Source organism: Gadus morhua, chromosome 19 (assembly GCF_902167405.1).
Source record: "Gadus morhua chromosome 19, gadMor3.0, whole genome shotgun sequence".
NCBI lineage: Eukaryota > Metazoa > Chordata > Actinopteri > Gadiformes > Gadidae > Gadus > Gadus morhua.
Window position 1 is genome coordinate 17,444,866 of NC_044066.1, and position 22,500 is coordinate 17,467,365.

General features: G+C 48.6%; 1 protein-coding gene across 3 annotated transcripts in view; it reads left to right on the forward strand.

Annotated features, from left to right (window-relative positions):
• Window positions 1-11,094, forward strand: part of cacna2d1a (calcium channel, voltage-dependent, alpha 2/delta subunit 1a) — a 92,803-nt gene extending 81,709 nt beyond the window's left edge. For all 3 annotated transcript variants that reach the window (XM_030341657.1, XM_030341658.1, XM_030341659.1), the window contains 5 exons: window positions 313-368; window positions 866-992; window positions 3,002-3,114; window positions 4,724-4,806; window positions 6,980-11,094. In XM_030341657.1, coding sequence (XP_030197517.1) covers window positions 313-368; window positions 866-992; window positions 3,002-3,114; window positions 4,724-4,806; window positions 6,980-7,105 — 505 coding nt within the window. In that variant the 3' untranslated portion in view covers window positions 7,106-11,094. The remainder of the gene's footprint in view (window positions 1-312; window positions 369-865; window positions 993-3,001; window positions 3,115-4,723; window positions 4,807-6,979) is intronic.
• The last annotated feature ends 11,406 nt before the right edge of the window (window positions 11,095-22,500 follow it).

Genomic DNA, 22,500 nt, shown 5'->3' on the forward strand with positions numbered 1-22,500 from the left:
AGCGCGTTTAACCGCAATCGTGCGGGTTCCTGTTTATTTGCCACACGACATGGCCGCATCACATTCAGTCTGTTAATTCAAACCACATGCGCCGAAACGGGCTCATGGAACAATAACAACAACAACAGAAATCCCCTATGAGTCTGTCATAAATATGCCAAATGGTAAACAGAGTGGGTGTCTGGTATGAGTTGTTGTGAGTGGGAAACTGTTGGGTGATGCACGAGGTCTGTTACGTCATGGAGCAGGAAGACTCCGGTGGACGTCTTCATGGACCTGTGTCTGCGTCACGGCCGTGTCGTTTGTTCCCAGGTCCATCATGCAGCAGATGTTGGTCAGCCTCACCTTCCCAAACTTCATGGAAGCAGGTGAGTTGTCTTCCGATTGGACGATCGGGCATCTGCGTGCTCCCCAGCGTTCTTTCCCATCTGTTCTTTTGACTCAAGCCACCAAACCACTAACCACAAAATGCTTCAAATGTTATCAGACTAGATCACCCACCCAGCTCAGTCCATCCAGGTTTTGATGGTCTCCAAATCATACTGATGCTGTGGAGAAAATAGCACATTATGAGATGACTTCAGATTGAGGATTATGATCTGAATATTTTCGCTCTCACGCTGCCAGAAACACAACCCCCAGTCTTTGTCAAGTTTCGTCTATTTATAATTTACCCGAGGCACAGAATGTGGAAAGGGCATGCCTGGGCATTTATTCAGTTTTAGGTGAAAGTTTTTCACCTCGTGTGTGTGTGTGTGTGTGTGTGTGTGTGTGTGTGTGTGTGTGTGTGTGTGTGTGTGTGTGTGTGTGTGTGTGTGTGTGTGTGTGTGTGTGTGTGTGTGTGTGTGTGTGTGTGTGTGTCCAGCCGATGTGGAGGAGGACCTGTCGGACTCCATGTCCAAGGAGGGCTGCATCACGCAGCAGACCCAGTACTTCTTCGAGTCCAGCGAGCTGTCCTTCAAGGGGACGGTGGGCTGCGACAACTGCTCCCGGTGAGAGAGAACACACACACACAGACACACACACACACACTCACACACACACACAAGTTCATACACAAGCATAAACACACACACACACAAGTACAAACACAAGTTCATACACAAGTACACACACACACATGCACACACACACACACACACACACACACACACACACACACACACACACACACACAGACTAAATTACAAAAACACACAGGCCGACATAGACAGAGATACACATACACAGAGACACACACACACACCCACACTTAGACACCCATGTACAGAGACACATTAACACACAGATACACACACCGCCACCTTGAACTTCAATGGGAAGCCGCTCCTTGCTACAGTCTGTGTATCCATTTGCCGTTTCACTATTAATATTGTTTTCTATTAAAATTGATGACTTTGCGCAACGGGTCACACCTACCCCTCTGGGTCTCGCTGAGCCCAAACGCTCTCCTCTCCAGCTGGGCGCCAACGGCACCAGCGGCTTTCAGTGTCATGTTTACCAGCGCTGCTATCCCTCTCCCTCTCTCTCTCTCTCCCTCCCTCCCTCTCCCCTCTCTCTCTCTCTCCCTCCCTCCCTCCCTCTCCTCTCTCTCTCTCCCTCTCCCCTCTCCCCTCTCTCTCCCTCCCTCCCTCCCTCTCCTCTCTCCCTCTCCCCTCTCCCCTCTCTCTCTCTCTCTCTCTCTCTCTCTCTCTCTCTCTCTCCCCCTCCCTCCCTCCCTCCCTCTCTTTCTGTTTCTCTTTCTCGTCCCCACTCGCTCTAGATTCCCTGTAAATCTCTAAAATGCTGACAAGGCGCTCTCCTTCTCACATGTACGCAGGCAGGCACAGACAGACAGATAGACAGACAGACAGACAGACAGAACCCTCTCTTTAAAACCACCACATATTTTTATTCGTCCCCTTACGACCTATTTATCAACGCAACCGACCGACAAATAAAAGTCGCTGCGTTTACAAAGTGTGGCCTCGCCCTCATCTGATCGTAAACCACACAACGGCGCGCTCAACCCAAACAGGGGTGGGGGGGGGGGCTTTTAGTGCTCAGATCAACACACACTGGGGTCTGAGCCCCTGTCCCCTGGAGGTGACATCATAAAGGGGCCCCCAAAATTCAGCATGCCAGGGGGTGAAGTGACCAGACCGCAGGCCACCACACTTTCATGTTGGTGTGTGCGTGTGTGCGTGCGTGTGTGCGCGCGCGCGCGTGCGTGCGTGTGTGCGCGTGCGTGTGTGCGCGTGCGTGCGTGCGTGCGTGGGCCCCTCTTTCCTTTTAAGACCCCCTTGTGCCGTCTAATGGAGTGCGGCGCTCGCATGCGGGGCGGCGTTCCGACGCATTAGCCGCACACACGTTAGCCTTTAACGAGGGGCCATAAAAAAGGGCCACAAATGGGTTCTCGACCTGGTGGGTGTTTAACCCCCTGTCCCTCAGCCCCCAGGGGCCCCCACGGCAGGGTGGCACCGCGGATTGTGTGTGTGTGTGTGTGTGTGTGTGTGTGTGTGTGTGTGTGTGTGTGTGTGTGTGTGTGTGTGTGTGTGTGTGTGTGTGTGTGTGTGTGTGTGTGTGTGTGCGTGACCTAGGGCTGGTGATTTAGCTATGCCCTGTATGCTTCTAATCAGGTGCGCTGTGCATTCCTGCGCGTGGAGCTGTTCCCCATTACCCGCGTACATTGAATCCCTCGCTGCGCGTATGTGTGTGTGCGCACAAGCGTGTGTGTGTGTGTGTCTGAGCGAGTACACAGAAGATAACGGTTGTGCATGTTTAGTGGGCGAGTTAAATAAAGACATTTGTTCGCTGCTGACCGGCGTCAACAGAATGTTTGTATGTGTCTGGGGTTTAGGTACGGTTATCTCAATCTGTGTGTGCGTGTGCGTGTCCACATGTGTACGCGTATCCGTGTCGTGTTTGCTTATCCATATGTGTGTACGTGTATCAGTGTTGTGTTCTCGTGTTGTGTACTTATATGTGTGTGTGTGTTTGTGTGTGTGTGTATTCTCCTTAGGATCTACCACGCGGAGAAGCTGCCCAGGACCAACCTGGTGTTCATCATCGCTGACGCCCGACACACCTGCGTGCAGTGTGAGGGCAGCCCGCTGGTCCAAGACGAGCAGCCCTGTATCCTCCACGAGGCTGCACCATGTAGCGTAGCATCAAGCACGGGCCCAGAACCTCTGGTGGTGCCAAGCTACAACCAAACACAGGCTACCTATATCTTGTTTGGGGCTAAGCTACGAGACAAACACTGGCTAGGTACGTCTTGTTGTGCTGAGCTACAAGACCAACACGTGCTACCTATGTTTTGTCGGGGGCTAAGCTACGAGAGAAACAGGTGCTACATATGTCTTGTTGTGCTAAGCTACAAGACACACATGTGCTCAGTATGTCTTGTGTGCTAAGCTACGAGACGTACCGGTGTATTGTGCTGGAGTTGTTGGAGTCTGTTTTGCGCCCCCCCCCCATCTCTATGTCCTGACCTCATCATCGGTCGATGGCATGTTGTTGTGTCACCGATCACAACATGTTTGTCAAGAGGTCAATAAACACGATAGAGAAGCCCAAGAACACCACACACAAACCCACACACACACACACACACACACACACACACACACACACACACACACACACACACACACACACACACACACACACACACACACATCGGTCTGTGGATCGGTCTGTGTGGCAGATGGCTGTGTGGGACACGACGGATTCTGGAACGGCGTACGCAGAAGTCTCGTCATATGACGCACAAAACACACAAACACACCACGCAAAGATGAACACAAATATACACACAAAAAGACGTACACACACACAGGGCTGTGGCCAATTAGGAAACGGCGAGCAACTCTGAAGGTTTCCACTTATTTATTAATTATTTGTTCTTGTCGTGTGTTTTTAATCCCTTCGCTTGGAGCCCCAGACGGCCAGCGTTCAAATAATTCCTGCTGGGGAGGTTACCATGTTAGGCCTCATTGGGTCTGCAGTACAATAACCAGCACTAGCGGCTTGGAAACACCGTGGAAGGCTGGTGCCTTCCACTGTTTAACCCTCTCCCGTCATCTCTCCAGTAGTTAGCATCGTCTCCAGCAGAAAGCACTCTGTTAACCTTTGGTTTGTGGTGGACCGATGCCACACACACATACACACATTTTAAGGGGAATTTATCGATAAAGGTGACTATAAATGCAGGCCTGATAGAGTTCAGGCGTGGTGCCTGAATTCAGGCTTGAGCTCGGTATGTTGTCAAGAAAAGTGAAAATAAGTGAGCGGTTCCTTTTAAAATGTCTAGTCAACACGTCAACCTACCTGACCTTTTGATTGACATGAATGCAACCAACTAGGCGTAGTCTATATAAGGAAGTCTTTTACCTTTGTATGTCTGCACTGAGGATGGTCTGAATGGGACTGAAAACGTTTTGCACGCACTTTGGGTAGCACTTAACACTTTTATGCAATAAAAACGTATTGTTGCATCGGCTACATGGTGTGCGAGTTCTGCTCCTTTTATTGTTGTCAAGAAAGGCAATTCTCAATGGAGTCTTCGAATGTATTTGATCGTTTAAGGCCCAGATAATTCCACTTCCTATCAGCCCTGTAAATGATGAGACAGGTAAAGATGGTCATGTGTCTGGGGACCTGGCGTCAAACTGCGTCTTCTCCCCGGGTGTTGTGTTGGGTTGTGTTTGTGTCCCACCGTGTTCCTTAACGGAGCCGTCAGCCACTGGTCCGAACCCGTGTTTCCTGGCCAGGAACCCGCGCTACAGGAAGGGGCCCACCAACTGCTTCGACGACAACACCAAGGTGAGTTCCTCCCCACGCTTCTCTTTAGTTTGCTCATATTCATGCATACATCTTTTTCTTTATTTACTTTTTTCTTTAACGCTTGTAAACTGCCTTTGGTTTTCCGAATGTGCGACATGAATCAAATGTGTAATTATTATCACAGGAAAACAAATAATTGGTAATGACCGCAATACTCTCGTTCCAGTGCTACACAGGATACTTTTATTGTTAAATATTCCATGAAACCATAGAAAGGACGAAACATTGTCAAAGTAATGCCGGTACCTTTATAGTTAAAGAAACGTCATTGGGTGTAGCTTCCGAATGTTTTCTCCAGAAAGCCACAGCAGCAGCAGCAGCTGGGAGTCGATGTTCTTCCTGTTTTTACCAGGCCGTCTGCGTCCTCAGCATACCTCTCTGCCTCTTCCCTCCCTCATGTTTCTCAATGACCTCCAGCGTCGATCCCGTCTCGGCAACAGCTCATCCTCCCGGAGTCTCTTTGTAGTCGCGGTCCAATTCACACGCTGCCTGATATATGCAAATCAGTCCTGTGACTATCCCCGCCCCTCCCTCCCCTTCGCCCCAAAATGCGTCACGGCACAGATTTCCCACAGAGAGGCAGAAACGGTCCGGCTTTCCCGACTTACGGAGAAACACGGATAAACAAACAGATCTCTGTAGCGGCGGCCAATCCACTGCGCGTGAAACCTCGCCGTCTCAACGCTTTGTTTATTTGCGATTTACAGTCGCTGTCTCAGTTTAGTCATCAGAGAGAGAACTAACCCCCTGCTTGTGCTGTCTTGCTCTCCCTTTGTTTCACACACACACACACACACACACACACACACACACACACACACACACAGACACACACACACACACACACACACACACACACACACACACACACACACAGAGACACACACACACACACACACACACAGCATCTCTCGACCCCTCTCTAGCCCTCCACCTGTAAGCGGCGTTACTTGGATGAATTCTTCGACATCTTCTCGTGACCCGTTTATCACTTCTCCCGTCTTTTGTGGCAAAGCTATGTTTCTAATACCTAACCGGCTCTCTGTGTTTGCTGCATGACTCTCTCTCTCTTTCTCTCTGTCTCTGTCTCCCCTTCCCGCTCTCTGATTGGCTGTTGATGGTTAGGATGAGGCCATGTGCCGTCCGAGCGCAGGCTGCCCATTGGCTCCCTCTCTGCTCATGTTACCATAATGCCAATGTTCATGTGCTGCCTCAGGTCAGTCCATCATCGTTCGCTCTGACGCCCGCTCTCTCGCTCGCCCGCTCTCTCTCTCGCTCTCTCACTCTCTCGCTATCTCCAACGCGCTCGCTCTCTCTCGCTCTCCCTCCCTTGATTAGCTCACCCTTATTCCTCGTCTCTCAGCCCCCACTCACTTTTACCTTCGTACCAACTTTACAACATTTACTTTCTACCCATCCCTTCTTCTTCTGCGTATGCTCTCTGTCCCTCCCCCCCCCCCCCCCCTCCCCACGCGTCCTCCTCCTTTCATCCCCCCCCTTCCCCCCTCCCCCTAACTCACCTCCATTTTTCACCCTGTCTCCTCCCTGCCATCACTCTCCCTCCTTCGACCTCCCCCTGTCTTTGAACTGCCTGCCGTGGATCCCTCCCCTCCCATCCCCCCCCCCCCCCGCGCGCGCTATCTCCGTCCATCCGTCTCTATCTGTCTCAGCCAATAGACTCCGGCGTCCGTCCCACTCACACATGTGCGGCGCGATCGAGCCAGACGCTAGCGGCCGGCTCTCCGCTCACTCCTCCTTTAGCCCCAGACTTCAAAAGCCGCCGTGTTTCGGTTTCTTGAAGCTGTGTTCTTAAACAAATTGTTCTTCCTTAATAAAAATCACATCGACTTTTTGATCTTCAGTCGACTTTACAGAGAACTGTGCTGAACGGGATCTTAAGCCACGCCGTATGTGCCTTAGCGTGTCTTTAGCGTGTTTTCCAGTCCGGTGTCTGTTCGTATGAACTCCCGCGTGATTTAACGGGTCATAATTCGGTCCGCGGTCGTCTGCGCTGGAACGTGTAAACGCAGTCACTGGTCCGACATGTTTTACGTTTTAGGAGATTTGTTTATCTGACGGGTTAGATTTGTTTTATGTTTTCTTCGTTTTTACGAGTTCTAACCCCCCCCCCCCCCCCCCCCTGCGACTCCAGGAGCAGGACTTTGGCTGCGGGGGGGCGGCGGCCCTGAGCCCCTCCCTGTGGACTCTGGTGGGGGTCCAGATGCTCCTGCTGTGGACGATGTCCGGTAACCGGAGCCCCGCCCACGTCCCCTCGTGACCCCTGACCTCTCCGGGTCACCCAATACCTAATGCCCCCCCCCTCTCAACGATGATAATGACAACAACCATGACATGATGATGATGATGATGATGATGAAGATTAAATTGCTTTGCGGTGAAGAAGATGAAGAGGCGGCTAAACGCTGCGAGTGCTGCTGGGTAATTCCTCCCAGGCCAGGCTGTGTGCGTCTGTGTATGTCTGTGTGCACTTGTGTGCGTCGATAAGGGGAGAGGGTTGGGGGGGGGTTGGAGAGGGAAGGAAACGCCTGCTGAGAGATAGCGCTTGAATAATAAGCGAGAACCTGACCTTTGACCTTTTGACCCTAACCCCCCCCCCCCCCCCCCCTCCCTCCCTCCACACTTTACCCGCGGCCATCGGAGATTAGAGGAATACGATCGGCCACTTTGTGAACTTTCTCTCCCTTGCTCATGCCCCCTCCACCCCAATACAACCCCCCCCCCCCCCTTCACCCCACCACCACCACGACTACAGACTGGACTGCCTTTAGTGCAGGGGGGGCAGATGGAAGTGGACAGGTGAGGAGGGGGTTCTAGTGACGTCTTATTTAATACGAGGGGTCTTTTTTTACTTCAACACGGCATAAAAGATCGCCGAGCTTTGCAAACAAACGTTTTGAGTATTTTTTGAGGAAGTTATTTTACGGCTGGTTCTTCAGCGATTGGAGTGAGTCACTATTTATTGAGTTTATTTGTTTGTTTGGGTTTTCATTGCAATAAGAGAAGCTGCACTTTTAAAATTATTTATGGTGTTTTATTTTCATTTCTTTAAAACCTTTTTCTTTTTAAGGGCCGACACCGTACCGTTGTGACGTCGTCGTGCCTGTTTATTTTCTTACTCTTTCTTCATTACTTTTATTAATTTTAACTGGTCACAAGTCTTTCGGACATTCGGTCCGAGCGCCTTCAGCACGATCTTCCCTCTTGTAGATATGTGTGATATAAAAAAAAAAAAAAAATGGAAAATATAGACATTGTTTTAATAGTAAACCAATCCAAGCGATCCACTGCCATGGGTCTCTCTCTGTCAAAGGACACAGACACTCTTTCTCTCGTGGACTAGTTGACACACTTTGGTGTGAGTTGTGGTCCCCTCTGCCTTCTTTTACTTTGAAACTTTGAAACTGAAATCTTGTTGCCATGGTGCACGTCAACCAATCACAGTGACCCTGTCCTGTCTCTCTTCCGTGCTCTTCTTCAAAGGTCAACTCTAGTGCCAAGAAAAGAGAGACGAAATGAAGTTTGTCTCTGTTTAGTATACCGTGCGCGTGTTGAAGACGTTTATCCGTTTATTTGAAAACGTATGAATCGGGACTGCATGTTACAGATTTGCTTTTGTGTTTTACGCCAAGTTTCTAAATTCATATCATTTTAGATACCGAATGAAGACTTTCATCATTTGTTGAAATGTTTTTGGTATGATACAGTGTATGTGTACATTACTTTTTAAAAATAAAACCACTACTATGTGCACTGGAACTTCAAAGTTATCGTTGAAAGTTATCAACTGAGAAATCATTTGACAAAAGTGCGGGTTAACACAACGAATGAGTCCTTCCGTTCATGTTCTGTGCTCTAAGGTGATCTAGCCTCCCCTTTGGTCTGGGGCCTTCTGATGCAGTAACTGTTAAAATAAGACATGAGAGCTGTGTAAAGTTTGGAGGGTATTTGTTTGACGTCCAGTAAATAAGACAGTCCCTCCCAAACCTACGAGTTATCGGGTGGAAGATGACGCCACCGAGTGCATTTTGGCCAGACCGTTACGGCTAATCGCAACCCTGTTCCATCCGGGAAACAAACAAGCTGCTAAATCACAGACACGGGCCTCGTGGTTGAACGGAGCGAGTGTTGACTACGGGAGAGATCCCTGCCAAACGATAACCCAAAGGGACTTCAGCGACGTCGGGCTCTGTATTTACAGTGTGTCGGGATTCAAATCGTTATTATCATTATCAGGACCACATGGCCGATGGCTGTTGAATCTCTCTAGTTCAGATTTATTTCATATAAATGAAATGTCAGATTAAAAAGAAAAGCCTGGCAACACAGAAGCGAGTTAGCGGCATGAAAGCAGAGTGCGAGTGTGTCTGGGGAAATGAGGGTTTAGTTGCTGGACGGATTCTGAAGGATGAAGAAGGAAAAACAGCTGAGAAGGCTTTGATCATCTGGTCATTGGGTTGTGGCAGATGTTATGTGGTGGACTTGGAAACGGTACAATATAACTATTATTAATATTGTCAGTGTTTATGTCTGGTAAGAATTGACAATCACAATTTTGTTGACAATTGCGTGCTGCTGTGAGCGTACATCTGTCCCAGTCACGAGGGTATGGATGACGTCTGTCTCCTTGTGTGTAGAGCTGACGGCTGGGGGGTTATCACGCCGCCTTCCAACTCGATAGGACGCCACTCGGCAGGAACTGAACCGTTTATCCAATGCCGGGCCCTGCGCGATGTGGGGCCAGTAGTTCACTGCTACTCCCGCACTTTAGCGATAGCAGTGTGTGAATTCACGGCTGTTTGTTTGACCCCCCCCCACACACACACACACACACACACACACACACACACACACACACACACACACACACACACACACACACACACACACACACACACACACACACACACACACACCCCAAATCCATTTGCAGCAAACCAGAAAAGAGTTAGCTGGAAATGAGTTCATGAAGATAGTTCTGCCATTCTCGTCGTAGTGGGGAACACGTGTGTGTGGTTAGGTCAGGTACTCTGATGATCTCGTGGGGCACTTTGAGGTCTTGTTTGGTTCCTTTCCCGTTGTTGTCTTTCCATCTCCCGCTGAAAAGGATGAAACTACTGTAAAATAATTCAATTAAATAAGAAACTAGTGGATTTCTAACCCTAAATGTGTTCTCACACTAGCGGATATCAAGTCAAGTGCCATAGGATTCTCTCACTGGAGAGGAACCTATTCCCTTATTAATGACCAACTACCGGAGTGTCATTAGAGTTTTTCTCTGTTGCATGGTGGTGGCCTGCAACGATAATACATATATATATATATATACTGTGTGTGTGCGTGTTTGATGACATAATATTTACATGAAACATACATTGTCAGGCAATTGTTTATGATATGTCTATGGTATGATCAGCTGTTTTCTCACTGCCTTTCTCTTGGGGAGACAGCATTTGGTTCACGGGGGGCGGGAGAGGCGGTCAAAGCAATTACAGAAGCCTGATTGGATAGTGTGGCGTTTGAATGTGGTACTCCTGTCATATGATTGGCCGAAAACCCTTTGAGAATTGCCTTTCAGTCACTCAAGATCCCATCGAACGTTATAATAAATTTGACTAATGACGACAAACTCAGTGCGAGTAATGCACAGAGTTATTGGAAAACGGATATGGGCTTTGTGGCTGTTCAAAGTCCCCAAGCCTCTCTTTAAGTGCTAAAAATTCCGATGCTGTCACCTCAGGAATCCTATATATGATTGACGTGTTTTTGATGATGTCGGTACTCTGCTATCTGTGTGGGCTTGTGTGGTTTGAGCTTTCTCTATTTATTTATTCTTTTTTATTTCTTGAGGATTGCTTCACGTGTGTTGTAAATGGCGTGTTCTGTAACCTGCCGCTACCTGGCGGATGATTGGCGGGGCCCGACGGCCAATCCTGTGTGGCCTGTGTGGCTTCAAAGCAGCCAATGGAAAGCCTACATTAATTCAGCGATTTGAGCCAATGCCAGGTTCTCTTTCCGGGAGGGGGGTCATGTTCGGGCTCCTCAGTGAAACCAAGCCCGTTCGGGGTTTAATATGTATAAACGAAACTCTTCAGAGTCAAGCGTGGACATTTTGTTGAAAGAAAAATAAAAATCTCTTGACGAAAATGAACATGGACAAAGCAAGTGCATAATCCTCGAGGGAGGAAGGAGAACGTGTTGGTTTGTGTGCAACCAAGGTATCCCGAATAAACGAGTTTATGATTGCTATCTCTCGTCTGGTGTCAGATTTCACTTGCTGGCTGATTTCCTCTCCTTGCCAAAAGCCTAATTACTGCTCACAATGGATTACAAAAAGTTCTACTTACGTCTGTCACTGTGCCAGAACACATTTCCCCTCTCTATAACCCTGTGTGTGTGTGTGTGTGTGTGTGTGTGTGTGTGTGTGTGTGTGTGTGTGTGTGTGTGTGTGTGTGTGTGTGTGTGTGTGTGTGTGTGTGTGTGTGTCAATGCTTGCGTGTATGTCGTCGTGCGTGCGTGTGTGCCTGTGTGCGTGTCTCTTCGTGCGTGCGTGTGTGCGTGCATGCATGCAGAGGAAGCACCAGGAGACCGCTATCCCAATGTCCCTTGGTGACTCTCTCTCTCCCCCCCCCCCCCCCCCCCCCCCCCCCAATCCCCGGCAGCGATTTGCAAGGAAGGAATTGACATCGAGCCAAAGTCAACAACCATGTCCCAAGGAAAAGGTAAGAGGGGGAACCGGGAAGTGCACTGCCGCTCCCTCCGCGCCGGACGCCGTGACATTGAAATGGCCCCGGAGGACACGGCGATAAAGAATGACCGAGCGGCGGCTCCGAGTCGTAAATTCACGACATTTTTCAGTCTTGACCCAGTGCGCTTCGGCCGGAGCGAGGGGCCGCGGCCTCGTTAGAGCGGCTCTCCCGCGCTTTTATTTTGGTGGTGTTTTTTTAATATATGCTCGAGCCCAGGACCAGCTGTGCGTATGCAGCGGTTCTGGGCGGGAAGGGGTGGGGGTCTCACTGCCCCCAAAAGACAAACTACAGGGTAATTTTACTCTTTATTACACGCGTTAAAAACCAGCCCCGGTGCTGCGTTGAATACGGTTGTCCCGTGAAGACGTAAAAAAAATGACGATATTTTTAGTTCGAGGTGCTTTGGGTGTTTTAAATAAGACCCGTTACAATGTCTTAAGAATTTATGTTTCATAAAAATGGCTTTTACTGTTGGTAGCACAGGTGGAAAATCGGTTGGAGGAGAACAGCAGTATGATATTACACATGCTGCACCCTCAGAAGGAAGGGGGTTGATTTAATGATTAGAATAACGTCCACTGCAGCTGAGTGAAAGTCGTTCGTCTTTTTCGTCCCTGCAAAATCGACACACCCGCACCACTGGATGGGTTATAGGCCTACATTTGTAACGGAAAGCCTAATCGTATCTATAAAAATAAATCTAAAATTACTTTTTAGATTTATGTTGATGGATGTTAATGACTGGTTAGAATGGAATGTGGCGCACTTATTAGCTAGAGTGCATGGCATGGAAAAGTAAAACATAAAAGTAATTGTAAAAACAATATATATCAAAATATAAATTCAAAAAATATTCTAAATTGACGTCATAATTATAACCAAATTAGAAATCTTCTGCCATGGAACCTGCTCATATACCCCGTACGCAATGGGTGAAAGTGACTGCTGTGCACTGCTGCTGCTGAAAGTTGACGTGAGTGTTTGGCAACTGGTCGACCCTAGTCCACATGGCGAGGTCGTCACTGTTGTGTTTCTGATGTTAATCTGCAGTCTTCTGGTCTGCAGCCCTGCTTCAAGTCGGTGGATCTCAGCACAGGAAGTCCCTCTCGTCAACGCCCTGCAGGGTAAACATCAAAATGTTTATTATCTTAAATGAGTTGAGAAGTGTTAGCCATCCAGTAATTACATCAATATGTTTATTTATGTCCTCAGGGAAAAAGAAGATAGATTTCCATGCGATCAGCATGGAACGACTATCGCATGTCATATTATGGGCTGTGTGCAAGTGAACTAATATGGCTAGGGCCTGTATTTTATCACTTGGTGTATTTATGAAACAAATAAGCCATTCGATGATATATCTCTGATTCCCAGGGACGCCGCCGACGGGGGGGGGGGTGGGGGGGTATTGCAAAGGGCGCGTAAAGATAAATAAATAAACCCAAGCACTAGCACACGGCCACTCTCTCTTTGCGTATATCTATATTATAAACTGTAGTCCCTATGTAGTGAATAGATATATTGATAATAGATTATAGATAATGGTGCGGCCGCAATATTTTTTCTTACGAGGCTGCAGCACCGATGATATAAAAATCAATAGCAGGCTGATATAAAGACTCAGAATTCCCTGCGCATTTTTTAGTTGGCCAGTGATATCTATTTAATATCTTTTCTATCGTAGATTCGTCACAAACATTCATCTGCTTCAATTATGTTTGCTACACACAAAGTGTGTCATTCCAGCTGACCGGGAACCTCTGGACCCCCCAAACCAGGGCCCCTGGCGACCCCAGCCCCCCAGCCCCAGGGCCGGCCTCGGCTCTCAGGGGCCCTTGTCATTCCATCCTACAGCAACTGCTCCCTGCATTAAGCCACAACATTTGTAAAGTAGACACTGCCGTCCCAAAGCAACGTCAGGCCCGTTGAAGAGAACCCGCCCTCCCAAAGGGAAGAAGGGAACGGGGTGTCTGTGGTCAGGGGGGGGGCTCTCTGACCACCCCTCCGTTAAAAGGCCTTGAAGCAGTGGTAGACCGGGATCCACAGAAGCACAACATTGAGGGTGGGAACCCCTGCAGGAAATTCTGAGACCTCCACCAACAAGGACAACACAGAGGCTCAGGACCACCGGGACCTTACTGAGGTTTTGTGGGGGGCTTTTCCTTTTCTTTTTTTTCCCACAGGGATACTTTACACATTTCACTGGTATTTAGAAGGTTGTTATCATGTAATTGTGTCAAGGGACATCTCGAATCCCCAAACAACCCCCCCTCCCCCCTCATCCTAAACCACCCCCAGCCCGCCCACTCCCCCCCCAGGTTCCCCTGTCCTCATTTCCATTTCAAACACCCCCATGGTGGAGGAATCCAGTTCACAGTGATCCTTGAAGTCTTGTGACGCAATGGCGAGTGTGGTCGGTCTTCTGTGATATTCATAAGCAGCCCGATGGGAACCCTTTGTTGGGGTTAACCAAGACCCATAGTTCTGGAATGCCGGGTCCCCAACCCAGCCCCCGCACCCCTCCACACACCCACCCCCCCTCGCGTTCCCGGGAACGCTCTGTTTTCACTGTGCCTCTCGTTGAAAGGTCATCCGTGCCATCGTCTCGCAGTCTGAATCGGAGATCCGATGATGAGGCGTGCGATGCTGCAACAGACACACAGAAGCCCATCGCTACAGGTCATAACTATTGTCACCCAGGACGGTAAAGACATTGATGGACGTACTGTCCGCCGGGACGTCCCGTTGGTTTACACATGAACGCTTTGAGGGTGCTTATGTCTCTTCTAAAGAGCGCCACAATTGGTTGTTGTGTAACCAGCAGCGGAAGCACATGCTGCATGTTTGGCGCATTGGGGGGGGGATACTTGAATGGCCGCCTTGAACTGGTCTGTTGCCAAAACTCGTCCCAAAAAATCAGGACTTGATAAGAGTATGAACTAGCCAATGAGTTCCTCACTGAACAAACGATACAAATGTCTTGCTTTGTATTATGAGACCGAACAAGCACATTTCATCCTGTTGCCTTGTTTGCGTTAGATGAACTACATGCTAGTCTGTACCGCGGACCACCTTAAGGCCCTAAGAGGAACTACATGCTAGCATCTGTCGCGCATCACCTGGATGCCGTTAGAGGAATTACATGCTAGTCTACCGTGAACCACCTAGAGGCCCTTAAAGGCACTACATACTAGTCTACCGTGAACCAACTACAGGCCGTTAAAGGCACTACATACTAGTCTACCGTGAGCCATCTACAGGCCGTTAAAGGCACTACATACTAGTCTACCGTGAACCACCTACAGGCCGTTAAAGGCACTACATACTAGTCTACTGTGAAGCGTAAAGGGGTACTTCATCTACAGGCAGATATAGGTACTGCACATTTGTTTCCTCCACATGAACTTTGCAAACATACGGCTGGTGAGTCAAACACACATGGGGAGCATCATACGTATGCTGCCTCTGATTACAGCCATCCAAAAATACGATAAAGAGAGAGAGCCCTGGCTTTCATATCCGGCCCATTCATATTATCCAGCGTCTCTGATAGGTCTGCTGCTGGAGTCTTCTTGATGAGCTGGAAACAAAAGCCAGCGTGTGAGACCTCGATCATGATTTTAATCTCACTTCCATGGTAATGCTATTTCACAGGCACGATTCGGTGTGTGGAGAAGTCCACAACAAGAAGAGCGAGGTCAATTAAATTTGTTGTGATTGTACGCTTATCTGGGCTCCAGCAGGCCCACTATGCTCTAGCAGAACTTACTGGGGGAGACGGCACAGAGCATGGGCCGGACACCAAAATCTGGTGTCCGTAAAAGGTCACACATCTTTTTTCCAGTTTCTGTACGGCGATATTCTACTGAAGATTATGTTCCTATTAGAGCTGTCAAGCGATTCAAAAAAATAATCTAATTGATTACAGGCTCTGTGATTAATTAACCTAAATTATTCGCATACTTACATTTTTCCGAGAAAGTATTTCAAAATAATTTAATTCAAGTAAATTATGGCGGATGGGTGATTAAATTAATGATAGACATAATAGACTTTAAAGTTCAATGTCTCTTTTATTTAAAACATGTCTTTCATTAACATACAGTGCATTTTAAGATCAAATTATTAACATTTCCATCTTACTCAAGATTCATTGCATCTCAGTCGAGTGTGGCTTGACGAGGCTGGCTGCTAGCGCTAGCTTCAGGGGCTGTGGCAGCTCGTACCTGCGAGCTTGCTACCAAATGTTTTGCGTTGAGGTGATATTTAAGGGTTGATGAACTCCGGTGATGGGAAAATTCCTTACTACAGAGATTGCAGATGACGGTGTTCCTATCTACAGTTCCGTCGAGGAGTTGTTTGAACTTGAACTTTCCGTGCACCGGGTCAAAGGGAACTAAAGAAGCGCGATTAATCTGCGTTAATTTTTTTAAAGCGTTATCTTTTCTGTGATTAATTAATCGTAATTAACGTGTTAATTTGACAGCCCTTGTTCATGTATATGTATATGTGTTCCTACAGTGGCCATCGACACTGTGTTGATTTGAAACCTTTAGAGACACTTTTTTTTAAGTTAACCACATCCGGCAGAGATGCGTTCCCCAATTAGGTGCTTACAGATCCCTCCGCCATCAGACATAAGAAACTGATCTGAAGTCGTATTTGTGAGACTATACCACTGCAAATGCAGAAAACATAAGCTGGTTGGTGACTGGGGTGATGCCATGTTTGTTGCTGAGCCGTTGGTTCGGTCTCCCAACCTCTCCTAAATAACCTCCCTTCCAGGTGCTCTTGCCCAGTGCCCACTCCACCTGCATGGCTTTGGCCCCCGCTCCCCCCCTCAGCCCCCCCGTCGGGCGCTCGGTGGTCTTGGTGACTCATTGCAGGTCGTTCCAGCCCTTGCTTTGTGTTCTAATTGCCGCGGTCTGGTAGCGCAGGCCATTCCGTGCTCCTTTCATGTTTTCTGCGGCCACAGTGAAGGTGATGCTGTTGCTAACGTGCCCGGCGTGGTATGAAGGGAGTGTGTGTGTGTGTGTGTGTGTGTGTGTGTGTGTGTGTGTGTGTGTGTGTGTGTGTGTGTGTGTGTGTGTGTGTGTGTGTGTGTATGTGGGTGTGTGTATGTGGGTGCGTGTGTGTGTGTATGTGTGTGTGTCTGTGTGTGTGTCTGATAAGCAGATGTTTATGGCCCAATTCATTGGACCAGTTGCAAGGCCTGATGTAGATCCCCCCTTAATCAGTGGCGTGACCAATAGGTTCTGCTGCATTCTGACCTTTGCTGAAGTCTTTCTTTCCTGGCAAAGGACGGGAAATGAAGGCAAAGTAGAACCAAATGAGAATGGAATAGAATGTTAGGATTAATGGAATCTACTGGAAGGAGCAGCAGGTCTGTTTTTAAATGGCGGAGCATGGCCTTGATTATGCTCCAGAAGGCTGGTCCCTGTGATTGGGGGCTGGCGGCCCAGAGACGCAGTGATCCAGCCCCGTTCTGACGCTCCGTTTGTCACCGGCTGACTGAGAGCAGATGTGGACGTGGAGAGACTAACCCCGCAGCGTCCAGGACCAGAGGGAAGCACCAGGACCAACAGGGCTATAGATAACGCAGACAAAGAGAGGCAGACAGACAGACAGACAGACAGACAGACAGACAGACAGACAGACAGACAGACAGACAGACAGACAGACAAGGGAATCTGTAGGCAGACAGATAAACAGACAGACAGAAACCCTGACAGACAGACAGACAGACAGACACCCTGACCAACAGACAGACACCCTGCCAGACAGAAACCCAGACAGACAGACATCCTGCCAGACTGACAGACAGACACCTTGACACACAGACACACAGAGAGACGACTCCTCGCTTAAGGAACCAGATAATGAGTCTCTTCTGAGTGGGACAGATAGAGAGACTCTCTGACAGACAGACAGACAGACAGACACCCTGCCAGACAGACAGACAGACACCTTGACACACAGACACACAGAGAGACGACTCCTCGCCTAAGGAACCAGATAATGAGTCTCTTCTGAGTGGGACGGAGGACGGCGAGTCAGCACGTTGAGGTATCAAACACGAGCGTGTGATGAAGCACTCGGCCCCATCCACACTGAAGCCCACCCACCCCCGTCGGCCCGGATAAAGACCCTCTGACACGCTAGTGTTTATCACGTCTGGAAGCTGGGCGGCTGCTCATACACCACACACACACACACACACACACACACACACACACACACACACACATACACACACACACACACACACACACACACACACACAGATACAATTAAATATACACATACAGTTACACACACAGATGCACACACACACATACAGATACACACACAGATACACATGCTGTTAGATACACACACAAACACAGATACACACACACAGACAGAACAACATCATCGGCACACGCATAAAACAAAATAACCAACATGGGGTACACATGGCGTCTTTAATCACTCTCCCATGTGTGTATGTGGGCAGAGTCCCTCAGTCACAGGTACGTAGAGGCACACACACATGGATACACACCCCAGCCCCCTCCCACGCTGTTGTGGAGCGCGTCGCTGAGTCATCTTACACACCTCCAACAGCGGCTCGCTGTCTGAGACACTCACGCAATCCACGGTGACCACACACACACACACACACACGCACACACAGGGGAAAAGTGAAAACGCAAGCGCTTAAAACAGCCAAAACAAGACACATCACACAGGGCTGCCATCAAAGGGTTGGCACGTTCTTAAAAGGGGGTCTTTAAGTGTTCAGGTGTGTGTGGGTGGGTTGGGATGGGGTTCAGGCTCGGCATGACCAAGTCTCGTCTTTGTAATTTGTTTTGAGTATTTTTGCAGAGATGAGGAGACAAAGCGTGTAAGTATTCGACCACTGAATGTGTTTACACGTCGTCCCAGATACAACGTAACAATGTTACTGTGTGTGCGGTTGTGTGTGTGTGGTTGTGTGTGTTCACATCTGTCCTGCTTTTTATGTGCATGCACGTGTGTGTGTGTGTGTGTGTGTGCGTGTCTGTGCTTTGGAATGTGTGTCACAAGCGTGTGTCAAGGGTGCATGTGAGTGCGCATTGTAATATGTGCTGCAGGTGTGTGCGTGCGTGTGTGTCTGTGTGAGTGTGGGTGTGTGCTTGTTTCACGGGGAGGTCAACCTTCGGCCCTGGTTAATGTGCCACAGATGAAACCCAACGCTGGTCCACAAAAACCAACGCACCCAAACCTTTCAAAGCCGCAGGAAATCTATTAGCACCTGGTAGGACTCCTCCCCCCTCTCTCTCTTTCTCTCTGTTCTTTCTCTGTCTCGCTCTCCCACCACACCCTCCATCACCTCTCTCGCTCTCTGTTGTTCTCTGCCTTGCACTACCTCCAGAATCTCTCTCTCTCTCTCTGTCTTTCTCTCTCTACCTCTCTCTCTCTCTCTCTCTCTCTCTCTCTCTCTCTCTCTCTCTCTCTCTCTACATCTCTCTCTCTCTCTCTCTCTCTCTCTCTCTCTCTCTCTCTCTCTCTCTCTCTCTCTCTCTCTCTCTCTTTCTGTCTGCCAGGCTTTACCTCCACCACCTCACCTCTCTCTGTCCCACCTCAGTTATGAACCCCACCCCCCATTGCGCCCCTAAAACCAGAGGATTAGAATGTGTGTGTGTGTGTGTGTGTGTAAGCATGGCATTAGCATAGATACACGTTTCTCAGTGCACTTATTAGTATGTTTGGTGCTAAGTGCATATTTGACGTGTGAGTGAGTGCGCATGTGGGTGGTAGGGTTGGTGGGTGCGGTGTGTAAACTGCTTCTAATTTATTTGGAGCTGTCCCCGTGCACACGTGGAGCCGGTTAGCGGTGAATGAGGTGCCAGACAAGCATGCAGCAGCTGCTGCCACAGAGTGAAACAATAGCTGCGCCAGAAGATACAGAAGGCCTGGTCACTCTGGCTCAGTTCCAGTTCTCCTCCGTGCTCTATGGTCACTCTGGCTCAGTTCCAATTCTACTTCATGCTCTATGCTCAGTTCCAATTCTACTTCATGCTCTATGGCCACTCTGGCTCAGTTAGTTCCATGTTTCCTTCGTGCTCTATGGTCACTCTGGCTCAGTTGGTTCCTTGTCGCCTTGTTCACTCTGGATCAGTTCCTTGTCTCCTCCGTGCTCTACAATCACTGCTATAAACTCTGAAGCCCAAGGCCCGTGGATCGAATATGAATTCTTAGGATTGAGTTGTAGCGCAACCCAAAATAGAACTACAATCCTATCGTTTTAATGGGGCTTGAGTATATTTTGGACCCGAAAGTTGCTGTTATAACTCTTACCCTGGACTCCGATTAAACACAAGATTACCTTTGATTTTCTTTTCTTTAATCTTTGGGATCTAATTGCCTTATACTTGAAATTCCATCCAAAAACAATACCATAATAAATTTAGAATAATAATAATATTCCACCATAATACTGTTAACTCTTATTAGTGGGGCATGATTAGTCAACTCTTCAAGTCCTCTCTCTTCTTCTTCATCTTTATTGCTTTGGTTCTGGCTGACACCCACTGGTTCCCCTTTCATCAGTAGAGGGAGATATAAAAGTTGGTTTCAGAATTTATTTCTATTTTATCTCCCCTAAAGTAGCAATATACGTTTTTAGTTTTGGTCTCCATTATTTCTTGGAAATATAAATATAAACATTACAACGATGAAATCACAGATGTTTCGGCCAATGATTTTTTTTGTCACCTGTCTCTTGTCTGAAAAACCCTTTGATTGGCACTTGGAAGCATTCTTGGATTCTTCTGTATCCATGTTTTTCCCAAGCCGGTGATTCTGCTCAGTGAGAGCCGCCTAAGGGGGAGAGCGGCAGAATGTTGAATTCATGAATGGTTGTTTCATCTTATTTATCCACTCTCAGTGCCAGCACTGTGAGATGTCATTATATACCTGTGAGTGGCCTGAAATTTCAAACCAGTCTGAGTTGCTCAATTCTTTGCTTTTGGCTATAAGAACGTTTCTGTCATTTTTCCGCCATATCTAATTTTAATATTTTTTAGGATGAAAAAAAATCTAAACTTGTTGGAATTGTTGAGTACCTTAAAAGCTTAAACACTTGGTTTAATGGAAGAAAGAAGGCACAAACATAAATGCAATATTTATAAAGCAAGCCACAATAAAACAAGCTCAAATCTTAGATTAGCGTCAGATCATTTTCTTTCACTATAATCCAGGAAATATCATCCCATCATCCACACTTTTTTCCACTTCCATCGTATCCACTCCAGTCTCTAACCTCATTCTTTCTCCTTCCAGAACCTCCTAAAGGCCGATGACCTCAGCCCACTGCTGTGTCTGTGCGTCTGGACGCTAACGCACCGGCCCGTTCGATAGCTTGTGTCCGGGTCCCACCTAATTGGATTTATGTGGGGGAATGTTTTTCCAAAGCCATACTTGTGAAATGCCTCCACATCTGCTGGCCATTAGCGGTGGACATAACACACAACAGAGGGAGGGGAAAGCCCCCCAAACGCCTTGATTCATTGGACCGCGGCTGCGCTTTTATTGCAGAGGAGGAAAGAGGAAGGAGGGCGCTGGTGTCCCCGTCAAAATCAGCGTCCGCCGCCTTATCTCTTTCTCCCTTTCTGTCGCTTTTCTTTTTTCACTCGACTTCTTTCTTCCGCTTCCTGTTCTTTAAATGTCTTCTTGAAAGGGAGAAAAGAAGAAAAAAAACACGAGACATTTTTCTTTTATGGCTTCAAACCCTTCAGTCCTCAGTGACTCTGGCTCTGGTTCTCTCTCACACACTCTATCTCTTCCTCTTTCTTCTTGCTTTTTCTCCATCACTGGCTCTCTCTATCTGTTTCTCTCGCTGTCTTTCTCCATCTTTTATTCTCTGTCTCCTTGACTTTCTCTCTGCTCTCTTTCTCCATCTCACTCTCTCTTTCTACAGCCGTCCTTTCCTCTCTCTCTCTCTCTCTCTCTCTCTCTCTCTCTCTCTCTCTCTCTCTCTCTCTCTCTCTCTCATGTTCTTTTCCCATCCCTCTCAGCCTTTCCTGAACATCTGAGGTTTCAACTCATTGTTTTTCCTCTTACTTCCTAATTGCTCCGTAATTACTCAGAGTTCCCAGAACCTGACCTCCCACAATCCCGAGTATTTTCTTAACTCCAAACTCCATGCCACAGGTCTTCACTGCGACCCCCCCCTCCCGTCCCGCTCCGCCCTCTCCTCTCCGGGACCCCGTCTCTCTCCGGGCTCCTCCGAGGGGTCCATCCATCTAACTCAGCCGTCAGGACCTCCAGCGCTCCTAGCCTCCTTCTGCCGCCGCCTCACCCCCCTGGAGGTGTCTGGTGGGGGGGGGAGAGGGAGAGGAGGAGAGGACGCCCCGTGGCTCCATCCTATGGGGGGTGGGCACGGGGCCGGATACAAGAGACCCAGCGAGGGGGGTCCCCCGGACAGACCGGCCCAGCCCTCATCGGTCATCCGCGATGGGGACGAGAGCAGCCGCCTAATTGGTTGAGCGCTGGGAGGGGGGGTATGGAGGCTGTTATTCTAGCATCAGTAGGGGGTCAGAGGTGGGGCTCTGTGGGGGAGGGGCAGAGCAAGTGGGAGGTAGGGGGGAGATTACACCGGTGATTAGCCCCCCACATCTGAAACAGTGGAGCACTTTGGGGGGGGGGGGGGGGGGGGGTGTTTGTTGTGGGAGGGCTGAAATTGGGTGTAAAGTAATGGGAGGGGTCGTGGATACAGAGCTAAGAAGTGCGATTGGCTTACATACAAGCTTTCGTGTGTGTGTGTGTGTGTGTGTGTGTGTGTGTGTGTGTGTGTGTGTGTGTGTGTGTGTGTGTGTGTGTGTGTGTGTGTGTGTGTGTGTGTGTGTGTGTGTGTGAATGTGTGTACATGCATGTATCCACA